Source organism: Cibotium barometz, chromosome 10, assembly GCF_041138505.1.
Source record: "Cibotium barometz isolate CiBa-2024 chromosome 10, ASM4113850v1, whole genome shotgun sequence".
In the NCBI taxonomy this organism is placed as follows: Eukaryota; Viridiplantae; Streptophyta; class Polypodiopsida; order Cyatheales; family Cibotiaceae; genus Cibotium; species Cibotium barometz.
Window position 1 is genome coordinate 60,685,131 of NC_141055.1, and position 25,718 is coordinate 60,710,848.

Consider the following 25,718-nt stretch of genomic DNA (forward strand, 5'->3'; position numbering starts at 1 on the left):
CTGCAGAAAAAAGCAAGAGGTGTTTGTCACTTTGGTGTGACAGTGTGGCTTATTGTGCAGGATGATTGTATTATCACCCAGATGCATTGGAGGGCCATTGCTTTTGTTGTATGGGGAGTCTTTGCTCATAAGATGCCTTACTGTGCCATTGAGTGCAATCGAGGACGCTTGCCATTTTTCAAGAGGGGGGTATGTCACGACCCTGTGTTTTTCTCTGGACAGTATGCAGGTGTGCACGGGGACATGGTGGACAGTGTGAATGGCATCAGATTTGAGTTAAAAAGGGAGCCCATGTGTGGACAACCCCAAGTGTGAAGGGGGCAAAGAGACTTTAAATTAAAAAGGTTTTATAACCTTTGGTGGCTAAAAATTAATGTCATAAAGGTTTTAAAACCTTGGGAGGCCCCTAAGCAATTTTTAGAGGCTATTCCACTTTTGGAGGCCCACGACTCTCTTCTCCCTCTCTCTAGCTTTTTGGGAGGTGTGCTAGTTCTCATGCGTGGAAGAGAGGAGAAGTCGACTGCTGATGTTGGCTGGTTTTTGGCTGCGCACAGAAGAGCCAGTGCAGAACTGTATGGCTGCTGCAGGTACAGGCTGCGCAGGTCAGGCTGCTGCAGGTACAGGCGGCGCAGGTCATGCGGCTGCAGTTGCAGATTCAGGCGGCGCAGGCAGCTGTACGACTGCAGGTACAGCTGTACGACTGCAGTACAGGAGGTGGGCTGGATTGGTAGCACACGTGCCCTATTTATCTGGCGACTGTTGGGTTGCAGAACAGAAGGTGGGCTGGACTGCAGGCGCAGAGGGCTGAAACTCATGCTCTTTTGCACAAGAGTCAGGCTGCAGTTTACAGGTTGGTTTCTCTAGACACACAGGCAGCCAGGTGTGTGCTTTTTGGAGGACGCCGTGTTTTTGCAGAAAGGAGGGGCTGGTTTTTCATGAACATAGACATCATGTCGATGGCGTTCAACTGATGGAACTTTCAGCTTCTCTTTGCTTTGGGTTCGGGACTGTTTTGAGATCAGTTTGAGGACTGTTTATGGGCTGTTCTTTGTTTGGCTGCAAATTCAGCTATGTACTTGGGTTATTGGCTGCAAGTACAAGGTCACCTGGTTATGTTTCTTGGCATGGGAGTGATGCAAGCTCGCATGGCTGCGTGCTCATGGAGCAGATTGTTTTCTTCCTGTTAGAAAGGAACAGAGGGACCTACAGTTATGGGCATCTCTATGTTTCCAGATGTTTCATGAGGGAACAGGTAACTAGATGTATGCCGTTGTTGGCGTTGTTGAATGGTGCCATGAATGGTTCTGTATGGAAACAGGACATAAGTTTCAAAGGGAAACAGGCCTAAAGGTTTCATGTGGAAACAGGTCATAGGTTTCTCGAGGAAACATGTTTTTGGGTCTCTCCAGGAGATAGGTCACATGCAGGCAGAAGGTACAGGAATGGACACATGTTTGGTACAGCCTTGCTACTGATTGGGCAGGGGACAGGGAATCCATGACAGAGATGGATAGTACCCTTGGAAGGTAGAGAGGGTTGGTACAGGTGTGTCGACTGTATGGTATGCTGTGCTGTGATACGAGTTCTCTTTTGAGAGACAGTTTGGGAGTCTGTGTTGTGATGCAGAAGCACTGGATGTGTCAGGGTGTGATGCTGTTCATAGTGTGAGAGGCTATGGATGGTTGTGGCAGCCTTGATCATGGGAGAAAGCTTCTGTATGCAGACTCAATGTGAGAGAGTCTTTCGATGTGAACAATGACTGGACTTGTTTGTGGATGCCGAGTGGATATGAAGCCATGATGCAGGGTATTTGCAGGCTTCAGGAGTTCTACTGTGACGGCTGAGTTCCCAACCTTATTGTAATCAAAGCTCTTATAATCAATTAAAGAAATACCACAAGGGGCGCCACTGCGTTTTGGGGCCAATCGGTGTCCGTGTACTGTTTGCAGGAGCACTCTAGCTCCCCCTGTTTGTTTTTCTTTTCTAGGTCCTCAATGGCATTGAAGTGTTTTATGTGCGAGTGTTTGTTTCACCGCCCGTCAGATTTCTAAAGGCCGGTTTCACCAGTACTGAGCCTCCTCATAAGCTCGCCGCTTACGGCGTGTGAGAGTATGCATCCTCCTGCCTGCCTGCCTCTGGGTGATCTCCCCGCGAGCCCTCTGCACTCAGAGACTGCGGTAAAGGTTTCTGCACTCATCATCATACCATCGGTTCTGGAGCATGCTCCCAGATGTAGGTGGTTGTCCTGTCTGTATGTGGTATGGGAAACTCCTCGCGGCTGCAAAGTGCAGTACATGTGAGAGCTGGGAGGTGAGCATAGCCATGGGTGCCGATGGATCTAAGGCAAATAGCTGATCATAAACATGATAGTCGTACACATCGGCTAGGTCCTGAGTGAAGTGGAAAATAGTGCGTGGTGGGTGGGTGGGTCTCCAGTAAGCTCCTGAAAGTGAGGGATAGGTATGTATGATCCGCCCTAATGAGGCATGGTGGTACGGTGAAGTGAGACACCATATCTGCTGCCTCCCGGGATCCCATCACATAGTCCACTGTACTACTGCCGCCTCCCACTGGAAAGCAAGTCAACCCACCTGAATCTGGCCACTGAGTCATCCCGTTGTAAATAACGAGATGGTGTCGGGCCCCAAGCTCCAGCAAATGTTGCCCATATTCAGTGCTGTCAGCTCCTCTGTCAGCGGAGATCCGAGTGGTCCCTCTATCCTCTGTAGCTAGTGGCTCTAGTCTCAAGGGATCCTCAAAGTCATAGATCTCGCACTGTCTGCTCTGAGTCCGTGCATTGAAGTCCCCCATCAAGAAGACTTCTCCCAGTGTCGAATAGTGTGAGATCTCCTCAGATAAGACAGAGTATGGAGAGGAAGAGAGTAGCCATCATTAGGGCAGCCTATAACGGTGGTAGAGGCTAGTGTGCAGCAAGAGAGCCTATTTTAATGAAGAGAGAGGGCTCCAATTTATAGATTTGGGGCTCCCATGAGTGAAAATGGAAAGAGAAGGCTATGATGACAAGTGGAGAGCCACACAATAGCTGGAGTGACAAGTGTGAGGCCACTTGTCTCACTTTGATCCACTTTCTAACAAGTGTGAGGCCACTTGTCTCACTTTGATCCACTTTCTTGCCACATGTCCCAATCTAAGACATGGGTTCTCCCATAATCTTTACCTCTAAAAATATCCCAACTAGTAGACATTCTGTCATAGGCACTTTGCCAACTGTTGGTATCTACTCAATTCCAGATGTAATGACGCGAACAGAATTTCCATCGGAGTCGGGCCAAAAATAGCAACTCTCCTAAATTTTAGGAGTGTGGTCCTTTGTATTCTAGGATAATCCCCCATTCCCAAAGCTTGTACTTTCCAAATATTTAGACATCGTGGAGTCCACCAGACCCCTTTCATACTGGGAAATGTCCAGGCTAGTGACATCACATCATACTGGGAAATGTCCAGGCTAGTGACATCACACCAGATTAGGATGGCAGCTTATGTGTGGGACGAGTTTGTCCGCGACCTTAGGCAGCAATTTCTACCGCCCTATTACCTTGAGCAACTCGAAGACGAGTTCAAGGGAGCGCGTCAGAACACGCAACAAGTCCTTCAGTTTGCCAATAGAATTTCGACTTTATGTTTGCAATTAGGCTTATACGGACAAGAAAGGGCAATTTTTGTATGGCCTTGACACGCAAATCCAGTGGGAGGTGCGTATGTTTAGGCCAGCCACCTTCGAAGACGCACTCTTGCTTGTGCATAGTGCTGAAATGAAGCACAATGGTGGTAAGCCCAAGACTTCCCAGCCGACTACTCCCAAGACTACCGTCTCAAGGAGAAAAGGCTAGAACCAAATAGGGTCTTCCCTAGGACAAAGAACGGGAGCCTCTGGCTTCAAGAACTCAAACAATGCGTCCAAGCTTACTCCAGACCAGAAAGCGGAGGCAGGTAAGACAGGTGGCAAGTTGAGTGCTGAAGAGATTTCTCAGTACAAGGAGGGTAGGTGTTTCTTTTGTCATACAGAAGGACACACTTCTCGGGAGTGTCCTAAGAAGACTACCGCTCCAAAGACCGTCGCCTCAGCCTCGACAGCTTCCGTGGTGAGCCCAGCTCCCACACAGACCCCAGTCGTTGCCCCTAGTTCTTCAAATCCCAATGCTTCAGTTGGAGCAATCATTAGCCAGGAGCTCGAAGATAAGCAGAAGGGCGCCCATGACCAGGAGTATGAGCGCAACGAATTGCTCAAGACCTTTGGCTACATAGGTGGCCAGAGAGTCGTTGTCTTGTTTGACAGCGGCAGCATGGAGGACGTGGTCACGGAACAGGCCGCTCGGCGTGCCCGTTTCGTCCTGACTTTGGTGGACAAACAAGTTGAGGGTTTTAGCACAGGCATGACAACAAGCGTCAAGTATGAAGCTCTAGGTGCTAAATTGGTTATTCATGACATAGAGTTTGTGCGTGATTTTATGGTTGCCCCTCTTGTAGGAGGGACAGACAATTTTTTGGACATTCAATGGTTTCACAAGTTCCTTCCTAATGTCAAGTGGAACAAGCACACTTTCCCGATTAATCGGAATGTATCAAACACCCTAGTGACCATTAAGTGTGAGGCAGGAATTCCAAACTTTCCACTCATAAGCCACTTACAGGCTAAGCGAGTAATTAGGAAAGGCGCACATTGTGCGATGATATACATCCAGACTGCCTAGACGGTGGCCAATGCTTCCGAGAAGTATGTGGCTCTCCATGAAAAGTTCCAGAAGATTTTTCTTCGGGACAATCTCCCTCCCCAGCTTCCCCCGTCCAGACCGGAGGACCACAAGATTGATCTCCTCCCAGACTCGGAACCCCCGAGCAAGTTTCCATATCACCTTTCCAAGGCAATGGAATCGGAGTTGGACCGCCAACTCCAAATATTGTTGCAATCTGGCTTCATCCGCCCCAGCGTGTCGCCATTTGCAGCACCAATCCTGTTTGTCAAGAAAAAAGATGGGTCTTCGCGTTTGTGTGTCGATTATCGTGCACTCAATAAGCTAACTATCAAGAGTAGATTCTCAATGCCTCGAATAGATTATATTCTTGAGAGGCTAAATGGGACTAAGGTGTTCTCGAAACTCGATTTAAAGATTGGGTACCACCAGGTGCGGATTGTGGAGGGGGACATCCCCAGGACAGCCTTCCATACGGAACGGGCCCACTATGAATTTGTGGTCATGCCTTTTGGCTTGACAAACGCCCCAGCTACATTCAACCGCATGATGATGCATGTTTTTTGGGAATTAATTGGAAAGTCTGTATTCATATTTCTGGACGACATACTGGTATTTTCAGCTACAGTTGAGCAACATGACATTGATGTGGAGAAAGTCCTGCAGTTGGTGGAAAGCAACGAGCTCTACATAAATGAGAAGAAGTCGGAATTTTATTTGTTCCAGGTTAATGGATATATAATTAGTGCAGAAGGCATTCAACTTGATCCGACTAAGGTGGCCGAGATTGTCAATTGGAAAGTACCTCAGACGGCTTATGACATCAAATTCTTTGTGGGTATATGCCAGGCATACTCCACCCACATAGACAAGTTTTCTGACCTCTCGGCGGATCTCACCGATCTGCTTAAGGATGTCAAGACAAGAAGGCAACGGATTCGAATGACTCCACGAGCGTTGAAGCATTCAAGAACCTCAAGGTGGCTTTATCAAAGTGCCTTGTTTAGCACTTGCCTTGTAGGACGAGCCATTTCAAGAGATCACCGATGCGAGTAACATCGCAATTGGAGGTGTGTTACAACAGAATGGTCATCCAGTAGCTTACATGTCTCGTAAGTTACTGCCCGCAGAAAAAAATTACTCAGTCTATGATCATGAACTCCTAGTGGTTATACGAACCTTGAAACATTGGAAACATTTTCTTTATGGCCGTGACTTTGAGGTTCTCATTGACCATCAGGCATTACGCTAGATTCAGACAATGCCAAGTGCACAGTGGAGTGACCAACAACACCGCTGGAGCCAGATATTCCAGCAATTTAGTGGTATGATTGAGTACCTTCCAGGAAAGGCCAAACCAGTGGGCTGATGCTTTGAGCAAGAAGAGACAAGTGACTTTGATTTAGACCACTAGACTCGACCTTGTTGGTACGGGACTAGACGACATGAAGCACACGTACGCGGATTCCGAGGAATTCGGTACACAATGGGAATAGGCATTGGATGCCACATAACCATGCCACTGGTTAGCTTCTCTACAAAGGCCGACTGTGTGTCATGAAGTCGTTCAGGGCAGCTCTTCTCCATGACGCTCATGACGCCATTACTGGTGGCCATAGAGGCATGAATTCAACTTTGGAGAAATTGGAATGGCAATATTATTGGCCAAAGATGAGGCGAGATGTGTTTTCATATGTACAACACTATGATATTTGTCAAAAGGTGAAAGCTACTCATGGGAAGAAGATAGGGTTGTTACAGCCCTTGCCAATTCCTGAGGGACCTTTCCAAGATATTTCGATGGACTTTGTCACGAATCTGCCTCCCACTCCGAGTAAGCGTAATACTCAGTGCTTAACTATAGTTGATAGATTTAGCGAATTTGTTATGCTTATTCCATGCAGGGCCAATGTGACCACCGAGGATGTTGCCCAGTTGTTCATTCAGCATTGGTACCCGATTGGCAAGATTCCTAGGACCATAGTGTTAGACCGAGATGCCAAGTTTACCAGTCATTTTTGGAGGGCATTGTTTGATAACTTTGGTACTAAATTGAATTTTTCCAATGCATTTCACCCACAGACGGACGGCCAGACAAAGATCTACAACTAGTTGGCCTTTGATGTGCTGAAGTATTATGTCCACAATCAGCAAGATAAGTGAGAATCATATTTGCCTTTAGTTCAAGCTGTTTTGAATGATTCTTTTTCTTTGGCTATTGGCGGGACTCCATATAAGGCAATGTTTCGAAGACCATTCCAGTCGCTATTAACCAGAACCTCGTCTTCAGTACCTGAAGACGAGGTTCTGGAGTGAACAGATTGACGGAGTCTTACCAGGAGATTTTAGAGTCAGTAAAAGACAGGTTGGCTAAAGCGCAAGAGGCCTACACTCGACAGGCCAATAAAGATCGAAGGGATATGAAGTTTTCGGAAGGGGATTGGGTTTATCTTCGGATTATGAAGCAAAGGTTGAAGAAGCAGGTGGGCAAGCGATGCCCAAAGTTGTCTTTCAAGAGCTTCGGACCTTTTCCCATCCAAAGAAAGATTAATGAGGTTTCAATGAAGTTGAAGCTACCTCCGAGTTGGACTATGTACGATGTGTTCCACGTCAGTTAGTTAAAGCCATATGCAGGTCTGATCCCATCAGAAGTTAAAGACGAGGCAGAACCAGATATCATTGTGATGAAGCAAAAGTTATGGTTCCAGAACAGATCCTTTTGCACCGTTTCAAGCATGGCTCACGCCGAAGGCAAAGACAGTTCCTCACGAAGTTTCAAGATCGAGGGACCCACGAAGCAGTATGGCTTGACAGAGTTTTTCGACGACTATCCGGCGTTATTGACGGATTATTTGGAGGCTATGCAGCTTCCATCAAGTTAAGCACAAGGGGATGTCACGTGCATCCCGTACTTGGATGCCACGTAGACATATCTGTATAGAAGGTGGTACAGGACCTGGGATGGAAAACTGGTCCCATGTGAGCCAATCTGGGACGAGTTAGCCAAGATTCCATTCCAGTCGTCCGAGGTCAGGTGTGCATTGTCCTGCACATGTGTCCAAGGTCAGGTGTGCAGTGTCCTGCACATGAAATAGTGCCAGTCCGCGTTGTGAGTCTCCCTCTGGAATGATGTCAGTGGTTATGTGTATCTGATATGATACTGGATGCCAGACCACTGTGTAGATAGTTAGGGTTTGCATATAGGAAAGGGGCCAGCCCATAGGGCTACCCCAAGGACAGATATGGGCATAGGGGCCAAGAAGGCCTTGGCTGTGCCCACTAGCCATGGGATGGCCATGGAAGGGCTGTAGGACAGCCCTTAGGGCTCCTAGACAGGCAGCCGACAGGGTACACAGCCCTAGAGGGCTGTAGGCCAGGCAGCCCACACAGGCTGCCCAGCAGCCAGAATGTGAAGCGCCTGATGGCCAGCAGGTCATTTAGTGATGCGCTAATTTTCTAGCATTTAATGCTGAATATTCTGGTCGTGGAGCAATTTTCAGACAGCCGACTGGCTTTAAACCAGCCAACTAGCATTCCTAAAGGGTATAAATACCCATTGCATAAGTCCATTCATCTCATAATTCACCAAGTGCTGAAGCTGATCAAAGGGCCAGGACAGCCAAGGACAAGCTGTCGCAGAAGGGGTGAAGGATTGAAGGTCAAGGCCAAACATCTATCTCAGCCAAGAAGGTTCAGGTTCAGTCTTTTATTTCAGTTTTGCATCATTCTAATAAAAGCAAATACGCAATTCGTGGTGGGGGCCCTACAGAGGGTATTTGGGACCCAATACTGTGTCCTCTTCTCCCTCTCTCTCTCTCTCTCTCTCTATTTTTCTGCATATCTATATTCAGTTTTGTGTGTTAATTTCGTCGCGACAAGTGTGCTGTTTTTTCTAAGCATTGAAGTTACTGATCTCCCTCGAAGCTTCCGCATGTAACAAATACAGGTTCGCCTTCAGAGAATGGAGTGGTTGAGCGAAAGAACCGGACTATAGTGGAGATGGCCAGGACGATGTTGGAGCATCGTGATCTTCCTCTTCCACTTTGGGGAGAGGTTGTGGCTACGGTTGTCCATATCCTCAACCGATCTCTGACGACTTCAGTACCAAAGATGACTCCCTTTGAGGCTTATTTTGGCAAGAAACCAGATGTCTCCCATTTCTATGTGTTTGGAAGTGATGCCTATGTTCACATTCCAAAGAAGCAGAAAGGGAAGCTTGACTCGAAGTCCCAGAAGCTTGTCTTTGTGTATAACTCTCTTTCCAAAGGATACAGGTTGTATGACCCAAAGCGGAACGAGGTTGTTGTCAGCAAAGATGTTGTCTTTGATGAGCATGTTCCAGCTTCCACTTTTGATGAGCCGCCACTTCTTGGAGACCTAGATGAGTCTGATGATGATTGCCACTCGATTGTTCCAGCTGGACAGCCTCAATCACTTGCAGAGGTTGAGCTCGCGGGCTGGCGATGAGCCCCCGCAATAGCAGGAGGCTCCGCGTTCTCTTCAAGTACCCAAGTGGTTGTCAGACACCCTTTGGGAGTTAGGTGTTACAGAGCTTCCCTCCGAGTGGACCACAGAGGAAGGGCCTCGAAGATCACATAGAGTTCGTGACAAAAGTCATTCAACGGAGCTCTTACAAGGTAAACTATGCTTTGATGTCTTGTATCATGCGGGACAAAGAGCCCACTTCCGTGAAGGAAGCCCTTTCTCAGGATACTTGGAGGAAAGCCATGCAGGTGGAACTGGATGCCATAGAGAAGAATAAAACTTGGGAGTTGGTTCCAAGGCCGTCAAAACGGTTAGTCATTGGTGTCAAGTGGGTCTTTAAGACCAAATATACGTCAGATGGGTCAGTGGACAAACACAAAGCCAGACTTTTGGTTAAGGGTTATGCTCAGCGGCCTGACATCGACTATGAGGATACCTTTGCACCGATAGCGAGGAGGAGGACCACGATTCAAACCATTCTTGCCCTTGCCTCTTCTCAGTGGTGGCCCGTATATCAAATGGATGTCAAATCCACGTTCCTTAATGGTGACTTGCAGGAGGAGGTGTACGTTGAACAACCTCTAGACTTTGAGGTTCCAGGATCAAAGGGGATGGTCCCCCACTTTTCCTCACTTTCCATGTATTTTTCCCATTTTTTCTGGATGTGGGAGGCATGTCAACTGTATCAGATGCTGGCCGACTGGTGGAGTTGCTACCCGACCTGTCCTGGTTACCTGGCCGACTGCTGGTTACCTGGCTCACTGAGCTACTACTAGTCGTGAGCACTTTTGTGCTAGTCGTGAGCATCTGGCTGCTGTCGGCCTTTTTTTTTTTTTTCAGAAAGGAGACTTCTAGTAAGTATGAAAACTTTTTACAAAATGGAGATTTCACACCAAGAAAGGTGGAGATCTCAACCAATCAAGAGCCCTCTACTACCAATAGGGTCCCGAGTGAGAGAACATGAAAAAGATACCAATGTGCCCACTCTCTCATAAACTGGCCGCGCTTCCTCTCCGCAGCCCTCGAAGATCCCTGGATTCTGGCCCAGGTAGCCATGATGGTGTGAATAATATCACTCCAAATCCTACAAAGACACTGAGAAACAAGAACGGGAGTACCCTCAATGGCCTCGGTGCATCTAGCCTTCCAGATATTCCAGGCTGAGATGCTAGCAATAATCTCCCAAGAGCTGTCTAACCTCTGTGCCGGAGGGACAAAGTGTGAAAGTGGCAAATCCTGAAGACAACACTACCGAGCAACTCCTTGCCTAACCATAATGGCCAAGCTCCTGTCAGTCCCCTCGAATCTCAGCTGAGGCCCAGACTGTGTCAACCAAATGATAGAACCAAAAGAAACGATAGCATCCCTCTTAATCCTACCAAAGAGGTGTGCAATCGTAGACCAAACCCTCTGTGCTTCCCTGCATTCCCATAAACAATGGTAAACTGACTCCGAAACTCTTGCACATCTAGGGCAAGCTGGGCAAGCACCAGTAACTGACCTCCACTGATTGGTGGCCAAACCACCATGAAGAGAAACCCAGATAAAGGAGGAAATTTGTGGCTTCCTGCAAGAATGCCACAATCTCCGCCAAAAAACCCTCTAAATGTTAGTCGAAATGCCGTAAGATTCCCAATAGGGTCTAAGAGTAGGGACACTCTGAATGTGTCCCAAGATAAGATGTCAAGCATTGCGCACCGTATAACTAAAAAAAGGCATGCTTTTCAAGGGGTTACAAGCATCCTTCCACACCCACTCACCGGGGTCCCAATGCACGTCTGATAGGGCAGCCACCATACAACCAAAGGCTAACACTCTCTGTGATCATCCCTGGGGGGGGGGGGGGGTCCTCAAAGACGTGCTTCCCTAACCTGCCAACAACTCTGACTGGACGAATCTGGGGGCCCTCAATAAGGTCCTGTACGTCATATCTCTCTAACTGCCATCCATCCTGTACAGAAAAAAAGACCGGTACATCATCCTCCCTAGGCAAGGGGAGACCCATAACCTGAAGAGGAACACCTGTCCTAGAAAAAACCCCAAACCAAGAATGATGACGGTCTTCCAAAAAAAATCCAGTAATCTAGTGGTTGGGAATGGCTGCATCAATCTGTGCAATCCTCCGACTAGAGCCTCTCAAATGCTGCGTGAGATCCAATCTATGTACCTCGGTGAGGCTCTAAAATCTCTTCCAAGCCAACTCTGTGGGGCAAAGGGTCTCCCAGCCAGCCCAAAAAGAATATGCATAGCTGCCCCAAGAGGCCTACCATGCACATCTAAGATCAAATCATTCCACAGAATGGACTGCCAGTTAACTTCCTCCGCTGAACGCGGGGGGATGTGAACCAAAAAACTCCTCAAGCACTCCCAGGCCCGTAAGAGGGACCTAACCAGGGGGGATGAAGGGGAGCAGTGAACTGCATCCAAAAAAATAAAGCGAAAAAATAAAGCATGAGCTGAGAGTCCAGTCACCTCCGCGAACAAGGACACACTTCGTGATCTGCTGCATGAGCAAGTCCTTCCACGGCTCAGTGCCTGGAAGAAAGCCCCTAACAACCAGCTTACACACCAAATCCTTACATTGCACCTCAGGGTCAATGATATTCAATCCCCTTCCTGCTTAGGCCTGATAATGGTTTCCCAAGCAACTCTAGCCCTGGTGTGTGCATTTCCATCAAGCCTTGACCAAAGAATGTTCCGAATAAGGCGACGAAGCTGGCCAATGCAGCCCTTATGAAAAATCCACCACGAAGCGATAAACCAAGTCGTGGCTAGCAAAACTTGGTTAACCACTAAAGCTCTAGAGGCCAAGTCGAAGCTTCCTCCTACTCCAGTGATGAAGTTTGCTTTTAATGCTTAAGAGCACTGGAGCAAACTATTGTGCAGGGGAGATGTCAACGCCCACCTGACAACCAAGGTACTGGCAGAACATCCTCTCTCAATCCAAGTAAAACCAACATCTGTACCCCAATCTACAAGAGGAGAATCACTGATCCAAAAACCAACTGACTTATGCCAATTGATAGAAGCTCCTGCTGCCAAACAAAAGGCCTCCAAGGCTGTCCAGAAAGCACATAAACAAGCATGTGAAGCCTCAAGGAACAACGCCGTTTCATCTGCTAACTCAGAGTCCAAAAACTCTTCCTCCGTACATAAAGGCAGCCTGAGACCCACAACACCAGGGGCAGCCCGAAGAAACCTGCTCATAGCCTCAGCTACAATGAGGTACAGTAAAGGGGCGAGGGGACAGCCCTGCCTCACTGAACGGGAAAACTGAAAACGCTCACCGCGCCCCCCACAGGCTAAAACAGTGCTATGAGCCTCCCTGTATAGGCAAGACACACCTCTGATCCAGAACAGCCTCTGTTTTGGCCATTTTATATGGTTCGAGGCTGTTTTGGGCTGGCCGACCAACAGCCTCGAACCATATAAAATGGCCCCTACCCCCCACACTTGCCATTGTATCATTCAGGATTTTATGGGGTATATATAGCAGAGTTACACAGATCCTCTCTCCCTCTCTCATCTGCGTTTTGCTCCCTACAACAGTTGTCTTCATTTCTGTTGTGCATTCTGACAAGGACATGTGGAAACATAGTTGTATACATCCTTGCGCATCTTTGGCCGATAAAATGATTTTGCTAACTTCTTCAAAGTACTGTTGATCCCGCGATGACCACCAATGAGTGAATCATGGGCATCATGGAGGAGTGCCGGTCTCTTCTCCCTAAGAACACAAAATCAACTCTTGTAAAAGAGCCAACCGTCCTGAATGGTATAACAACCCGGTTCAGAATAAAGGGCCATACTATAAGGAGTTCCAAATTCTGGACAATCTGCATACCATGTCTTCATACTATCTAAGTCCTTTCCTTGTATCTCCAACACAGTGGACTCCTGTACTGTCTGAATACTACCTTTCCGACTAAGAGCATCTGCTCTACAGGGATGTGCTTACCCGCTACATACTCAATCATTCTGCCAAACTGTTGGAACAACTGACTCCACCAGTGCTATCTATCGCTCCACTAGGCACTTACCATAGTCTATAACCAATTCAAGGCTTGGTGGTTTGTCTTCACAATAACTTCCCTGCCATAAAGAAAAGGTTTCCACTGTTTCAAGGCTGTGATATCCCCTAGCAACTCTGTCATAGACAAAATAATTTTTTTCTACATCATTCAACTTCTAGCTGTTATACGCCACGGGTCTTCCTTCTTGTTGCAATACTACTCCAATGGCGAGATTACTAGCTTCGATGATCACCTCGAAGGGATCATCCCATGATGCGAGTTTGAGGATTGGTGCTTCTGAAACCGCTTTTTGCAGAGCAAAGAATGCCTCTAAAGCCTTTCCTGTGACTAAAACCTTTTGTCTTCTAGTCTTTGCTCCCTTGAGCAAGTTTGTCAATAGTGCTACAAGGTTAGAAAACCGATCCATATGTGAGCTATACGCTTGGCAAAGGCCCACAAAGGATCGTATCTCTTGGGCTGTCTTCAGAACATCCCAATCAAGGGTTGCCTTTATCTTCTCAAGGTCAAGGCGAATTCCATCGGAACCGATCATGTAGCCCAGGTACTGGACTTCTTGAACTCCAAATATGCTCTTCTTCACATTGATGTAGAGTTCGCAAGACCTTCTACACATCCTTCTCATGCTGTTCTGCCGCGGCAAAAAAAATAAGAATGTCATCCAAGAAAATGAATAGACATTTAGCAATGAGTTCGGCAAAGACTCGGAACATCATCTTGTTGAAGGTCGCCGGTGCATTGGTTAAGCCAAAAGGCATGACCACGAACTCATAATGACCTCGTTCTGTTCGGAAGGCCGTCTTCAAGATATCAGCTTCGAAGATTCTGACTTGATGATAGCCACTTTTGAGGTCAATCTTTGTGAAGTACTTAGCACCGTTGAGTCTTTCAAGGATGTACTCTATCCTTGGCATGGGGAACTTGTTCTTGATTGTCAACTTGTTCAAGGCTCGGTAATCCACACAGAGACATGAAATCTTATCTTTCTTCTGCACAAAAAGAATCAGTGCAGCAAATGGAGAGGATGAAGGCCTAATAAAAACTAGACCTAAGCAACTGCGCGAGTTGCGTCTCCAACTCAGCTTCCAATGTCCTCGACAGAAGATAAGGGAACTTACTAGGTGACTCAGCTCCAAGTACGAAATCAATACGATGGTCTTCAGGACGAGAGGGTGGGAGATCATCCCGCAGCAATGGCAGAAAAAATAAGAATGTCATCCAAGAAAAGGAAGACATTTACCGATGAGTACGGCAAAGACTTGGGACATCATCTTGCTGAAGGTCGCCAGTGCATTGGTTAAGCCAAAAGGCATGACCATGAACTCGTAATGACCTCGTTCTGTTCGAAAGGCCGTCTTCGGGATATCGGCTTCGAAGATTCTGACTTAATGATAGCCACTTTTGAGGTCAATCTTTGTGAAGTATTTAGCACCATTGAGTCTTTAATAAACCATACAATGAAAGGCTTCTAATATAGATAGCCTCTAACCCAATCTGTTTTACACCTCATCATGCCATGTGGCAATCTGTTTTCCACATTCTTTTATGTAGTTCTCACCATTTACACAATATCTTTATGTGGCATTCTTATCTTTCCACAACTCTCAAGATAATATCTTGCACCCCATGTTCAAGAGAACCAAAAATTGTTGCTCCTTCACTATGCCATAAGCTTTGATGAGACCTTAATGATGCTCCTCAACTCCGCCCTCCTGCTTATCAACGAATACCACTATGGGTATTGCATTCAAAGGGGTCAAGAGCTGAAAAACATTGATAGTTGAGGGCGGGGGTGAAGGGAGTGATATAGCTATGGTGGTAGCCACTATAGAGGCTTGTTGCTTGCCTTTTTTCCGCTTGCCATTTGGTACAATCCTTCTTTGCATGTCCAATGTGGTGGTAGAAAAGACAACGGTTCTCTTTGAAGTACTGCTCCTTCTCATCTGACTCTAAGAATGCTCCAGTAAGGCCCTCCTTGATCTTTTCTTCAGGGGTCATCTTGGGTCCATCTTGTCACTCCTTTCCAATAGAAGAGCTATTCTAGCCATTCTTCTTCTGGTCACTGTCATGTGCATCCGTTAATCCTAATGCTCATAGACATGGATATTCTCATTAGCAAATATATGGGCAGATTTAGGGGCGAATTTAGAGTGGATTTTGCAACCCTACAGGCTCCGAGAAGTGCCCAAGACATAGCCCAATGCTTGGGACACCTTTAGGGCATAGTTTGGACACAGAATCTGACTTTTTGGACAATGTTTTGTGGGTAAAATAGAGAAAACCGACTTGATTACGAATTCATACCTTTTTCCTATAAATAGGATCATTAGGCATTCATTAGAATCGTCATTCAAAGATCAAGAGGATCCATTTGTCAGAGTCTGCAAGCAGGCTTAGTTCCGTACGTCGTACGGATCAGATCGTACGTACAATTCGTACCGCACGTATCCGTGCGATCAGGTACGATTTTGCTATTTTGTAACTTCTTGTCTACAATTTTTAAGTTTAGGAAGTATTTTTTTTTTAAACGTACTAATATCGTACCGTACCTCAAAAAATTTTAAGGTACCAATTAGTACCGTATTTTATCGTATCGTACCTTTCGTACTAACTAAGCCTGTCTGCAAGGTAGCAAGGACACAGTGGTGGATCAGCAAGAGCTTCTCTTGTCCGATTGCAAGTAGAGGGTTGCACGGATCTTTGGTATGCATCATGAAGCTGTGAATCAGCAAGATCATTGTATATATAGCATGTTTTGGCAATATACACTATATTAGGTCTATCTCTCCTTCTCTTTGCTAAACATAGGATTAGCGTTAATCTTCTTTGCTTAGCATTAATTATGAACACGTTCCGCAACACATGTTACATTGGTATCACAGCTTAGGTCGTCCTAGGACAGCCCTTAGCTTATGTTTGGTGCATGCTGAATTAGGGTTTTTGAAATTAGGGTTTGCATGCAAAATTAGGGTTTGCGTTTTTGTGCTAAATCTACGTTTTTGCATCAGCTTTTTGCTCATTTTCAACATAGTATAGTGGTAAAAAGTCTAGTTTTCAGCCTAGCATGATCCTAGGGAGTTGAAAAAGCATGTAGAACTCTAGAGTTAGGATTTTTGGGCTGATTACAACAGAAAAAGCAACAAAAAAAATCATGAGTTCAGAGGCAATGGACGATGACTTTCTCAAGACTTTGCAGAGTCGTCAGGGATGGGAAGATGAAGAACGATACAAAAGGAAACAAGAACGGTATGCCCAGTATGAACAAATCATCGCCGGGGCCGGGCTTAGGCAACAATTCATACAAGAGCTTCAAGAAGGGCCAGCTTCTATACAAGCAAAGATGGGCACAGCTCAAGGAGACATGGGCACAGTTCATGGCAACATCAACAAAGGCCAAGAAGAAATCACCTAGGGTTGTGAAGCAGCCCATGATCGAGAGTGTTTACCCAACTAAAAGAGAGCTTCTAAGACGAGTTCTCGGGAGACGTGTTTCTGAGGAGGTGCCATTACCTGGGATGCACACGCTAGAACCAGAACCAGAACCAGAGATCGAGAATGAGGTGGATCTCTCCAAATCCTATTTGAAAGAGGATGAGGTCATCTTGATAGTTTCATAGTAGTTTTCAAAAGATCCAGAGACCGAGCCAGAGAACTTGAAGACCAAGTCAGAAAGCTTGGAGATCGAACCAATGGAGATGAAGTGCATTATTCAATTGGACCGGAACGGAATCGGAGAAAAGGTGTATGGATTACCCCAGTACTCCAAGCTTAGCAGGACGGGATGTCATGTGCATCCGTTAATCCTGATGCTCATAGACATGGATATTCTCATTAGCAAATATATGGGCAGATTTAGGGACAGATTTAGAGTGGATTTTGCAACCCTACAGGCTCCAGGAAGTGCCCAAGACATAGTCCAATGGGTGGGACACCTTTTGGGCATAGTTTGGACACAAAATATGACTTTTTAGACAATGTTTTGTAGGTAAAATAGACAAAACCGACTTGATTACGAATTCATACCTTTTTCCTATAAATAGGATCATTAGGCATTCATTAAAATCATCATTCAAAGATCAAGAGGATGCATTTGTCAGAGTCTGCCAAGGGAGCAAGGACACAGTGGTGGATCAACAGGAGCTTCTCTTGTCCGATTGCAAGTAGAGGGTTGCAGGGATCTTTGGCATGCATCATGAAGTTGTGAATCAGCAAGATCATTGTATATATAGCATGTTTTCGCAATATACACTGGATTAGGTCTATCTCTCCTTCTCTTTTGTGTCTTTGCTAAACATAGGATTAGCGTTAATCTTCTTTGCTTAGCATTAATCATGTGCACGCTTCCACAACGCATGTTACAACACTTACCTAACTGTTGGTTAGACGCCTAGTTCTCTTGGGTGGTATGCATCTGCTGCTGCTATGGTTTGGGGTTGACTGGAGCAGTCTTCGGCTTGCCTCCATTGAGCATCATCTCGTGGTTTTACGCCAGAGTCAAAGCTCTATCATAACTCTGGGGTTCGAAGTTTCGAACGGGGAACCGAATGTCTGGATCCAATTCCCGAATGAACTGCTTCAGCTTCTCCTCCTCGAACTTCCCCAAATGTTGAGCTGATGTGATCACTTTGTTGGAGTAGGTGAGCACAGGGGAACCGTTTTGAGTGAGTTTGTATAACTCGTCTTCAAGATTCGTCATGCATTGCCGAGGTAGAAACCTTGTCTTCAAATCGGACACGAAAGTGTCCCAATCATAGTCTTGTAAGCCACTACAGGAATGTGTGCAAACGGGACCAATGTTGCCACCAAGTGACTGCATCACTTGTGAGGTGTGGAGCTGGCAAATGGACTTTATCTTGGGGGTCTGTGATCTTGGAGAGTGGAAAATGGGCAACAAACCGATGGATGAATTGAGTCACAACCAAATGGTCGCACTTGCCGTCGTACTTGGTGAAGTTCGGTGAGGCACGGATGACGGTTGTCAAGGCTGTGGCTAGGGTTGTGGGGGGCTAAAAAGGGTGGAAATAAGTTACCAAAGTCCGCAGTGTCTGTTGGAGCTAGTCCCTCAAGTCTTCTCGGGCCTATTACGCCTTTGCTTCGAGCTCTGCCCGTAGTCGCTCCTCTTTGGCCTTGTGTTTGGCTTTCTCTGCCAGTGCCTTGCTTCACAGTCTCTCTTTTTTTTTGTCTCTTGTTGGGCCAAGGTTGCCTGTAATTCTACCAGTTTTTTTCCATTTGAACTCTTTTGAGGTGAATCTGCAGTTGCTTTATCTGCTCCTTTAACTTCTGGTTGTCTTCGTCTTCTTTTTTGCGGAAGCGTTTCTTCGAATGGTTCTTCTTCCTTTGTAATATCTTCGGAGCTTGATGTCATGGTGGATGGGCGAGTGGTTTTCCCCAATCTCGGCTTTACCATCCATAGGATGCTCTCACCCTGGATTGCCGGGTTGAATCACGTCCCAAGCTCTGATACCAATGTAGCATACGCCAAGCTAGGACCGTGTGAAACAACAAGGCCTTCTTTAAACCTAAGTTTAGTGAGTCTTTAGCAATCCTTTAAACAGCATACATGAATTTGAAAGATGTAGTCGAGACGACACCAAATTGAGTCCCAAATTACCCACTGAACAACACCCCCCCCTCCCCCGCGCCCCTTCTACAAGCAGGAGTATTTGCTTTATTTCTTATGGAGAACTGAATACAAAATGCACCTACATGAGGACTAGTTGCTGAATTCTGCAAAGTGGGTTAAGAGGACTGACCTGACAGACCCCTATGGCTGGGCGTTTATAGGCAATTTAAGAGCTGAGAAGGTATTCTTGGGTCAAGGATCGAACCTCTAACCCAACACTTGCTCTTTAAAAGTGCAAAACGTTTCTGAGATGACTGGCAACACAGGCTTGCATAAAATTCCCTCAATAAGAGTGTCTTTTAGTTGAAGCTTATTCTCTAGTGTGTGGTCTCAACCCTCTCTGTTCAATTACAGTTAGGGGTATATAATGCCTGTTTTATGTACTTTAAAAAATAGCAGGAACATGCAAAAAAATGTAAATTTTTTGACATTTTTGGCATGCCAACATTTAAATAGGTATAAAGCTGCAAGTACAGTGGATTCATAGTACAAGAAAACAAGGGTGCGGCAACGAAAATTACAGGAAAATATGACATTTCAGGAAAAAAAAAATCAAAATTAAATACCCCAAACTCAGCCCTGTACTTCAGAAATTAAACATGGGCAGCTGCTGTATGGAAACGCTCAGGCAGGACATGGACCGAGTACGGAACAGGAAGAGGAGGATGACTGCCACCATAATGTGAGGCCCTTGAATGCCTACTTGATGTGCATATTAAAGTATCATAGCCTCAAGCATATCAATGCAAAGCCGACTCTGGTGTTGCTGCTAAGCATCTCCAAGATCCCACTCTTCCATCATGCTCTTTTCCATCAAACTATAATAGTTTCAAATGATCAATGACACTATGCTTGAGCCATCACCAGTGCTCATTTATGATGTGTATCAGTTCATGTGCTCATCTTGGATTCTAGCTTTAGCATACAAGGAGAATCCAGACATACCAATTGGCGTGATTGCAAGACGTACAAAGGTCTCTTGCTCTGGCTCTTTTCTGAGAATATCGGCAGCCACTGGATCGGGTGTGTGGACACCATGAAGCTCTCCAGGGATGCTGTGCGACCTGATTATATTATTGCTCGTCTTCTCCCCTCCTCTATTTGCAAGTTCCGCGAGAGCCACTGAAGACAGAGAACTTTTCACACCATCTTCCTGTTCAAAACATCCCAGGGGCCACAATAGTACACAGAATACATATCAATCCAAAACTATAATAGTTTCAAATTGATTTGTACGCAAATCAATTTGTGTACAAATATAAGTCAAAGGCATATACCGATACCTTATGTGACACTGTTGCATCTGCCCCAGGAGCATTACCGTTCACTACATCCTCATATCTAAAAGCTCCCTCATCATGATCACTTGAAACCTCTTCGCCTTCAGAGCTTTCCATGCTGTCAAAGGTGCTTCCACCAACCGGTGATTTGGGGGTAGTGGGCCTCATAACAGGGTTTGTTAAAGGCATTGCTCTTCTGGTGGGGCTCAGATGGTTGTTGGCACCTGCAAACTTTTGTTTCTATAAACCTGAACCTTTTCACATCTCTAAACTACACAAATCTATGTAAACAAAGCCCAACAAATACAAGTATGACTTGCAAGCACAATCATACCGTCCTTGCGTGTTTGAACTGGCGGAAGTCCAGGCGGAATAGAGCTCAAAGTACCAAAGGAAGCCTGTACATTTGGTCCATAATCCAGCTCTAATTTGGTGCCTTGAGAACCTTGCTGTGACTTTAAGCCATTGTGAGCGTTTCCATGGGACACACTATCCGATAAAGATGGCGCGCTGCGATCCCTGCTACAAGAGCGGCTTCTAACATGCCAACCTGGGGCTGGGGAGGGACCCCGCCCGCTAGCACCAGACTTCGGGTGCCGTCGAGTCTTCTTGCCATCAGAACCATTGCTTGCCCTGGTGCGATGATGAGGTTGGTAGGACCCATCAAGAATTTGATCAATGGCCCGCTTGTGAAGGCAAAAAGCAGACACAGCAACGACACTTGCACCCACAAAAGCTGCTGCAGCCAATGAAATCCAAGGAAGCAATTTGGATGAACTATCCATAGCCTTGATCAGCTTTCTCTTCCTGACTCTTTAGCTTTCAAAAGGTGGACCGGGTGCACATGTTACGCCTGCAGAACTGTAGACTGTTTGTAAGATGGGATGAGCACCTATTTTAAAAAAATTTAAGGATCAGATAAAAAAGAGAGGACAAAACATATGAAGATGGATGTTTATACAGCATGCATTGATTATTGAAATATCTTAGTTAGCAAAACAAAATTGAAGTCTACGTGATTGTTGAGATTCAGCTTTTTTTGCATCCAGACAATGCAAAAGAAATTGCGCGTGCACATGTGTGGCGGGTGCGTGAGTGTGTGTGAGCGCGCGCGCGCGCGCGAGAGAGAGAGAAAGAGAGAGAGAGAGCTGTTTTTTCTTTCAATTCGCAGTTCTTTTCCCAATTTAAGCTACTCTTTTCTTCATTTTCCTCTGTTACTAAGGCTACAAATACATTCTAGAAGTTTCAAGAAATGTAGCAACAATTGGGAGGGGAGAAAAAAGCACCGACCTGGTGTAGCTTCGCAGACTCTAATCCAGACGAAGTAAACCTAACCCTAACCCTGACGCCAATGGCATAGCTCGATAATGAAAACCCATGCACTAATCTCAAATGGAAGCTCGATAATTAAAACCCTAACCATAATCCAACGGCAGCTCGGAAGGCGAAACCCATAATCTAATCCAATAGCAGTTCAATAATGAAACCCTAACCCACAGCTAGGTTCTGAGGCGAGCTCACTCGCGCTGTCTTTCACTCTCTCTCTCTCTCTCACACACACACACACGCATGCATGAGATGTTACGAAGTGCCCTCGAATAAAGCAATAATATTCTTTTTTCCTATTGCACACGTCAGCATAGTACAATATTTTTTTGTACGTGTGAATAATAATAATAATCCTTTGTTTAAGAACAACAAATTTTTTTTTAAGTTATGTTTTTTCCCATCTTTTTTTCTTTTTGTGAAGGATGGATATGAACGAGCCTCAGGCTACACCAACTCGCACGCACCAAATTCTCATCGTTAAAGAGTATCATTTGCCTTTTTCATCGTAGAAGAAGAATAGCAAATTTTTTCATTATTAAAGAAATAACAAGTAAAGGATATGAAAAATAAAGTTAAATGATACCTCCTACACTTGTATAGAAAAGATTATATTTTTCAATTTTAAAAATGAGTTTTAACTCTCTCTTTTTTGGGACCAATATATTACTAGCTTGACTACAAATCCACCCCTAGCGATGGAAGGATACGAAAGTCAACAAAGAAAATCCCTTTCACAAAAATGACAAGAAAGATACTTACCTTCAGTGTGTAAAAGTGACATGATTGGTAGCATTGATTGGCAGCATGTAGATTGAGAAGACCGATAGCCACCAAGAGGTTCCTTTTTTTTTTAAGATAACTAATGTGGAGGTTCCTTTTTTTTTTAGATAACTAATGTGGATAAGGGGCATATATATTGATAGATAGTTGACAATTGCTTTCTACAACCAAGAAGATATAGAATTATTTGAAAGTTCTCATTATAGGAAAGTTAAGGGATCCATGATAACCAATGGAGATTTGAACTCGTGACCTCCCCCTTCCAAGTTCCAAACCACTCTGCTAGGCTACTCACATATTGGCCATCCTATCGTACACCAAATAAACTTTCACCATTTGACTTCAAATGTATATATTTTGCCATGTATATGATGGAGGGAAGAGGATGGATTTAAATGCTTATAATGACCCTTGGTGAGTCTTAAGAAAAGCCTCCACTTCTAAACTCTCGCTAATGTTGTTTGTAGATACACAAGACTTTGATGGATGGTAAGCAAGCCATCAACAAGCTAGAATGTTCGTCCATTTTCCATCGTTAATGTTTTTCATGCAAGATGAATAAGAGAGTCTCGCACCTCATTCTCAACATGGAGCCAATGATGGTAGTGTAACAATCTATATCATCATTTTATCATGATGTTATTATCATTTATAAGAACCCCATTATGTAAAATAATTTAAGGTATGTGCCCCCCTCCTCTTGCCTATGATTACCTCATCCATAAAGTGATCCCCACCTCGTTCTTCAATCATCTCCCCACCACACATTCTCAAGAAAATCTCTCTCTCTCTCTCTCTCTCTCTCTCTCTCTCTCTCTCTCTCTCTCTCTCTCTCTCTCTCATGCACACACACACACACACGCACCGAGATTGGTAAGTGGTGATCACTATTTTATTACACCCCAATGATATTCGTGCTTGGTTATAGTGGTGATATTTATCACACTCCAATTATATCCAAGCTTGGTTATAGTGGTGATTTATTTATGACATATTACACAAGAGCCAACAAAATTGGCATCCTAAACTAGTACGAGTCTATGGATAGCAAGTGAGTTCTAGAGCAAGTAAAATTGAAAAGTGTCAAATTAGCCAATGTTTATGAAGCTTACAAAGTAAGTTGGGGTAATTTTCTGTAATGGAAAAGACCTTGTTTAACCATCACTGCTAAATCCTTAATCTTCCATCATTCCACATGCTATAATTAGGACTTTTGTTTCTTTTCTTTCTTTCAATTGCAAGGTTAAACTTTATGCAAACAAGCATGGTAGTCTCATAAACCCTTGAGGTCTTTTGTTTCTTTTCTTTCTTTCAATTTCAGATTTATTTTCATGCAAATATGCATGGTAGTCTCATAAGCCCTCGAGGTCTTTAGTAAGACACTCATAAAGTTTCTTTTATATCTCTATGTGTTCCATGAAGTTTTGAAGGGACATATCAAGTTTGAAGCCATTGTCGACAAGTCAAGGAAAGTGAAAGAAGGAAATCAAAAGCCCTACAAATTCAAGTAGGAGGTTTGATCGAGGGTTGGTACATGCATGGGGACGAGGAAGGACACTTGGATATTATATTACATGAAGCTATATAAGTGATTGATTGGACGATTATATGAAAAGTCTCACAACAAGGTAATCATCATGCTGTGGTCACCTTCTTCACCAAATTGGACAGGATTAGAGTTCTACAACAATCAAACCAACTTAAGGGCACAAATATATGGATTGCATAGGAACTCACTCCAATGCAACTTAATCAAAAGAGTGTAGAACTAGTGAAAGTTAGAGTAGCTCAACTCCAATGCAACTTAATCAAAAGGGTGTAGAACTAGTGAAAGTTAGAGTAGCTCAACAAGAAGGCAAATGGTCAGTCTATCATGAAGGAAAAGCTTTGATTGAGGATTTTTGCAAGTCTAATAAAAATTCCCAAACTATAAAAAAAAACCCCAAAAAACACATTCAAACGGTGGCTTCATGTGAGGCTTAGCACCATCGATATCCTAGGTGATTAATAGGATGTTTGTTTTTCTTTTTGTTTGTTGTCTGTTGGATCAAATTCTGGTCTTTCTTCATGGACTAATATTCTCATGGAACTTATGTATCATTGTTGGTCTCACAGATCCTTGGGGTCTTTCATAGGTGTTAATAAACCTTTCTTTCTTTTATTTCTCATACTCAACATAAAGGAACACCATTAGCATGCAAGGGTTGTGGTAATGGCAAGTGTGGCCATGATAAGAGGTGCATGCGTGCATGAGTGTGCTAATGTTTTCACTTACATGCATGTGCATGTATGCATGGGGTGTGTGTGTGTGTGTGTGTGTGTGTGTGTGTGTGCACATGCATAGGGGCCGTACACGTATGCACGTGTGTGTGTGTGTGTGCATGCATAGGGGCCACACACGCATGCACGTGTGTGTGTGTGTGTGTGTGTGTGTGAGAGAGAGAGAGAGAGAGAGAGAGAGAAAGTGAGAGAGGTTTACTCCCTTTTTCTTTTACTTAAGGCCGATCTCAGTTAAAGCTAAGGCATTTTCACATACTTTAAAACAAAATCAGTTGGATCTCCCTTTAAAACAAACTAGAGTACATTATCTAGATGCCTTAGTCAAAATTAAAAGTCATGTACACTTAACTCTATCTTTCTTTATGTGATAAGAATTGTTTAAGACATATACAAAATAAGAGGAAGTACATATACATGTGTAAATATAGTTTTGCTACTATTTTTCTCTTTAATCAAGTGATTTTGATTATTGATGCAACACTTCTATGTCATCTTGTTGTATTATATTTGCCTTTGCTTTTCTCATTTCTCATTTCCCATTCCTCATGAGCATATCTAACCCTATACTTAGGCTTTACCCAAGATGCTTCATACACTCACCTTGTCTATATTTTAATCATCTATATCCTTAGAATTGAGTATCTTACCCTTTGTCCTCCTAAATAGTTACATACATATCCCTTATTCTCAATGGATTACTCCTCACAATAAAAGTATTGTGTTAGTACTATTGTATATGGAAGAAATTATCATTCACGCAAATGGGAAATGTGATTATTAGTGGAACATGTGCAACGATGATATGTGCGATGAATATTAGTGGAATATGTGTAATGATGATATATTCTTATAAGCCATGGAAGGAAAATGGTGAGAGGGATGTGTCAATAAAATGTCAAGGTACTTTTGTTTCTAAACAAATAGATTTATACTCACTTTGTGAGGCATCCACTTCTTATAGGGTAAACAAATCTACTAGTGGAATAAAGGATTCTTAGAAAACTATGTGAGGCATCTACAGGAGGGTAAACAAACCTACCAATGGAATAAAGTATTCTTATAAAACTAAATAAAGAGTTCTTACTCTTACCTTTGCTTGTAAAAACTATGACATTGACTTTTGCATAAGGTCATACATCCCAATATGCCCTTAACGTTTTTTAGGGGTGTGAAATATCCTTAGGCATCAAAGCAACGA

General features: G+C 44.5%; 1 protein-coding gene across 5 annotated transcripts in view; it reads right to left on the bottom strand.

Moving 5' to 3' along the window:
- LOC147635126 (AMP deaminase-like) overlaps positions 1 to 21,727 on the bottom strand; it is a 142,173-nt gene extending 120,446 nt beyond the window's left edge. For 2 of the 5 annotated variants that reach the window (XR_015266836.1, XM_086804419.1), the window contains exons 1-4: positions 21,422 to 21,727; positions 20,466 to 21,023; positions 20,135 to 20,355; positions 19,797 to 20,004 (exon numbers count right to left, since the gene is read on the bottom strand). Coding sequence is in view for 4 of the 5 variants with exons in the window: in XM_086804419.1 (XP_086660545.1) it covers positions 19,797 to 20,004; positions 20,135 to 20,355; positions 20,466 to 20,916 (880 nt within the window). In the remaining variant the exon portion in view is untranslated. The remainder of the gene's footprint in view (positions 1 to 19,796; positions 20,005 to 20,134; positions 20,356 to 20,465; positions 21,024 to 21,421) is intronic. The other 3 variants (XM_086804420.1, XM_086804421.1, XM_086804422.1) reach the window with 3 other exon arrangements.
- Between the last annotated feature and the right edge of the window lie 3,991 nt (positions 21,728 to 25,718).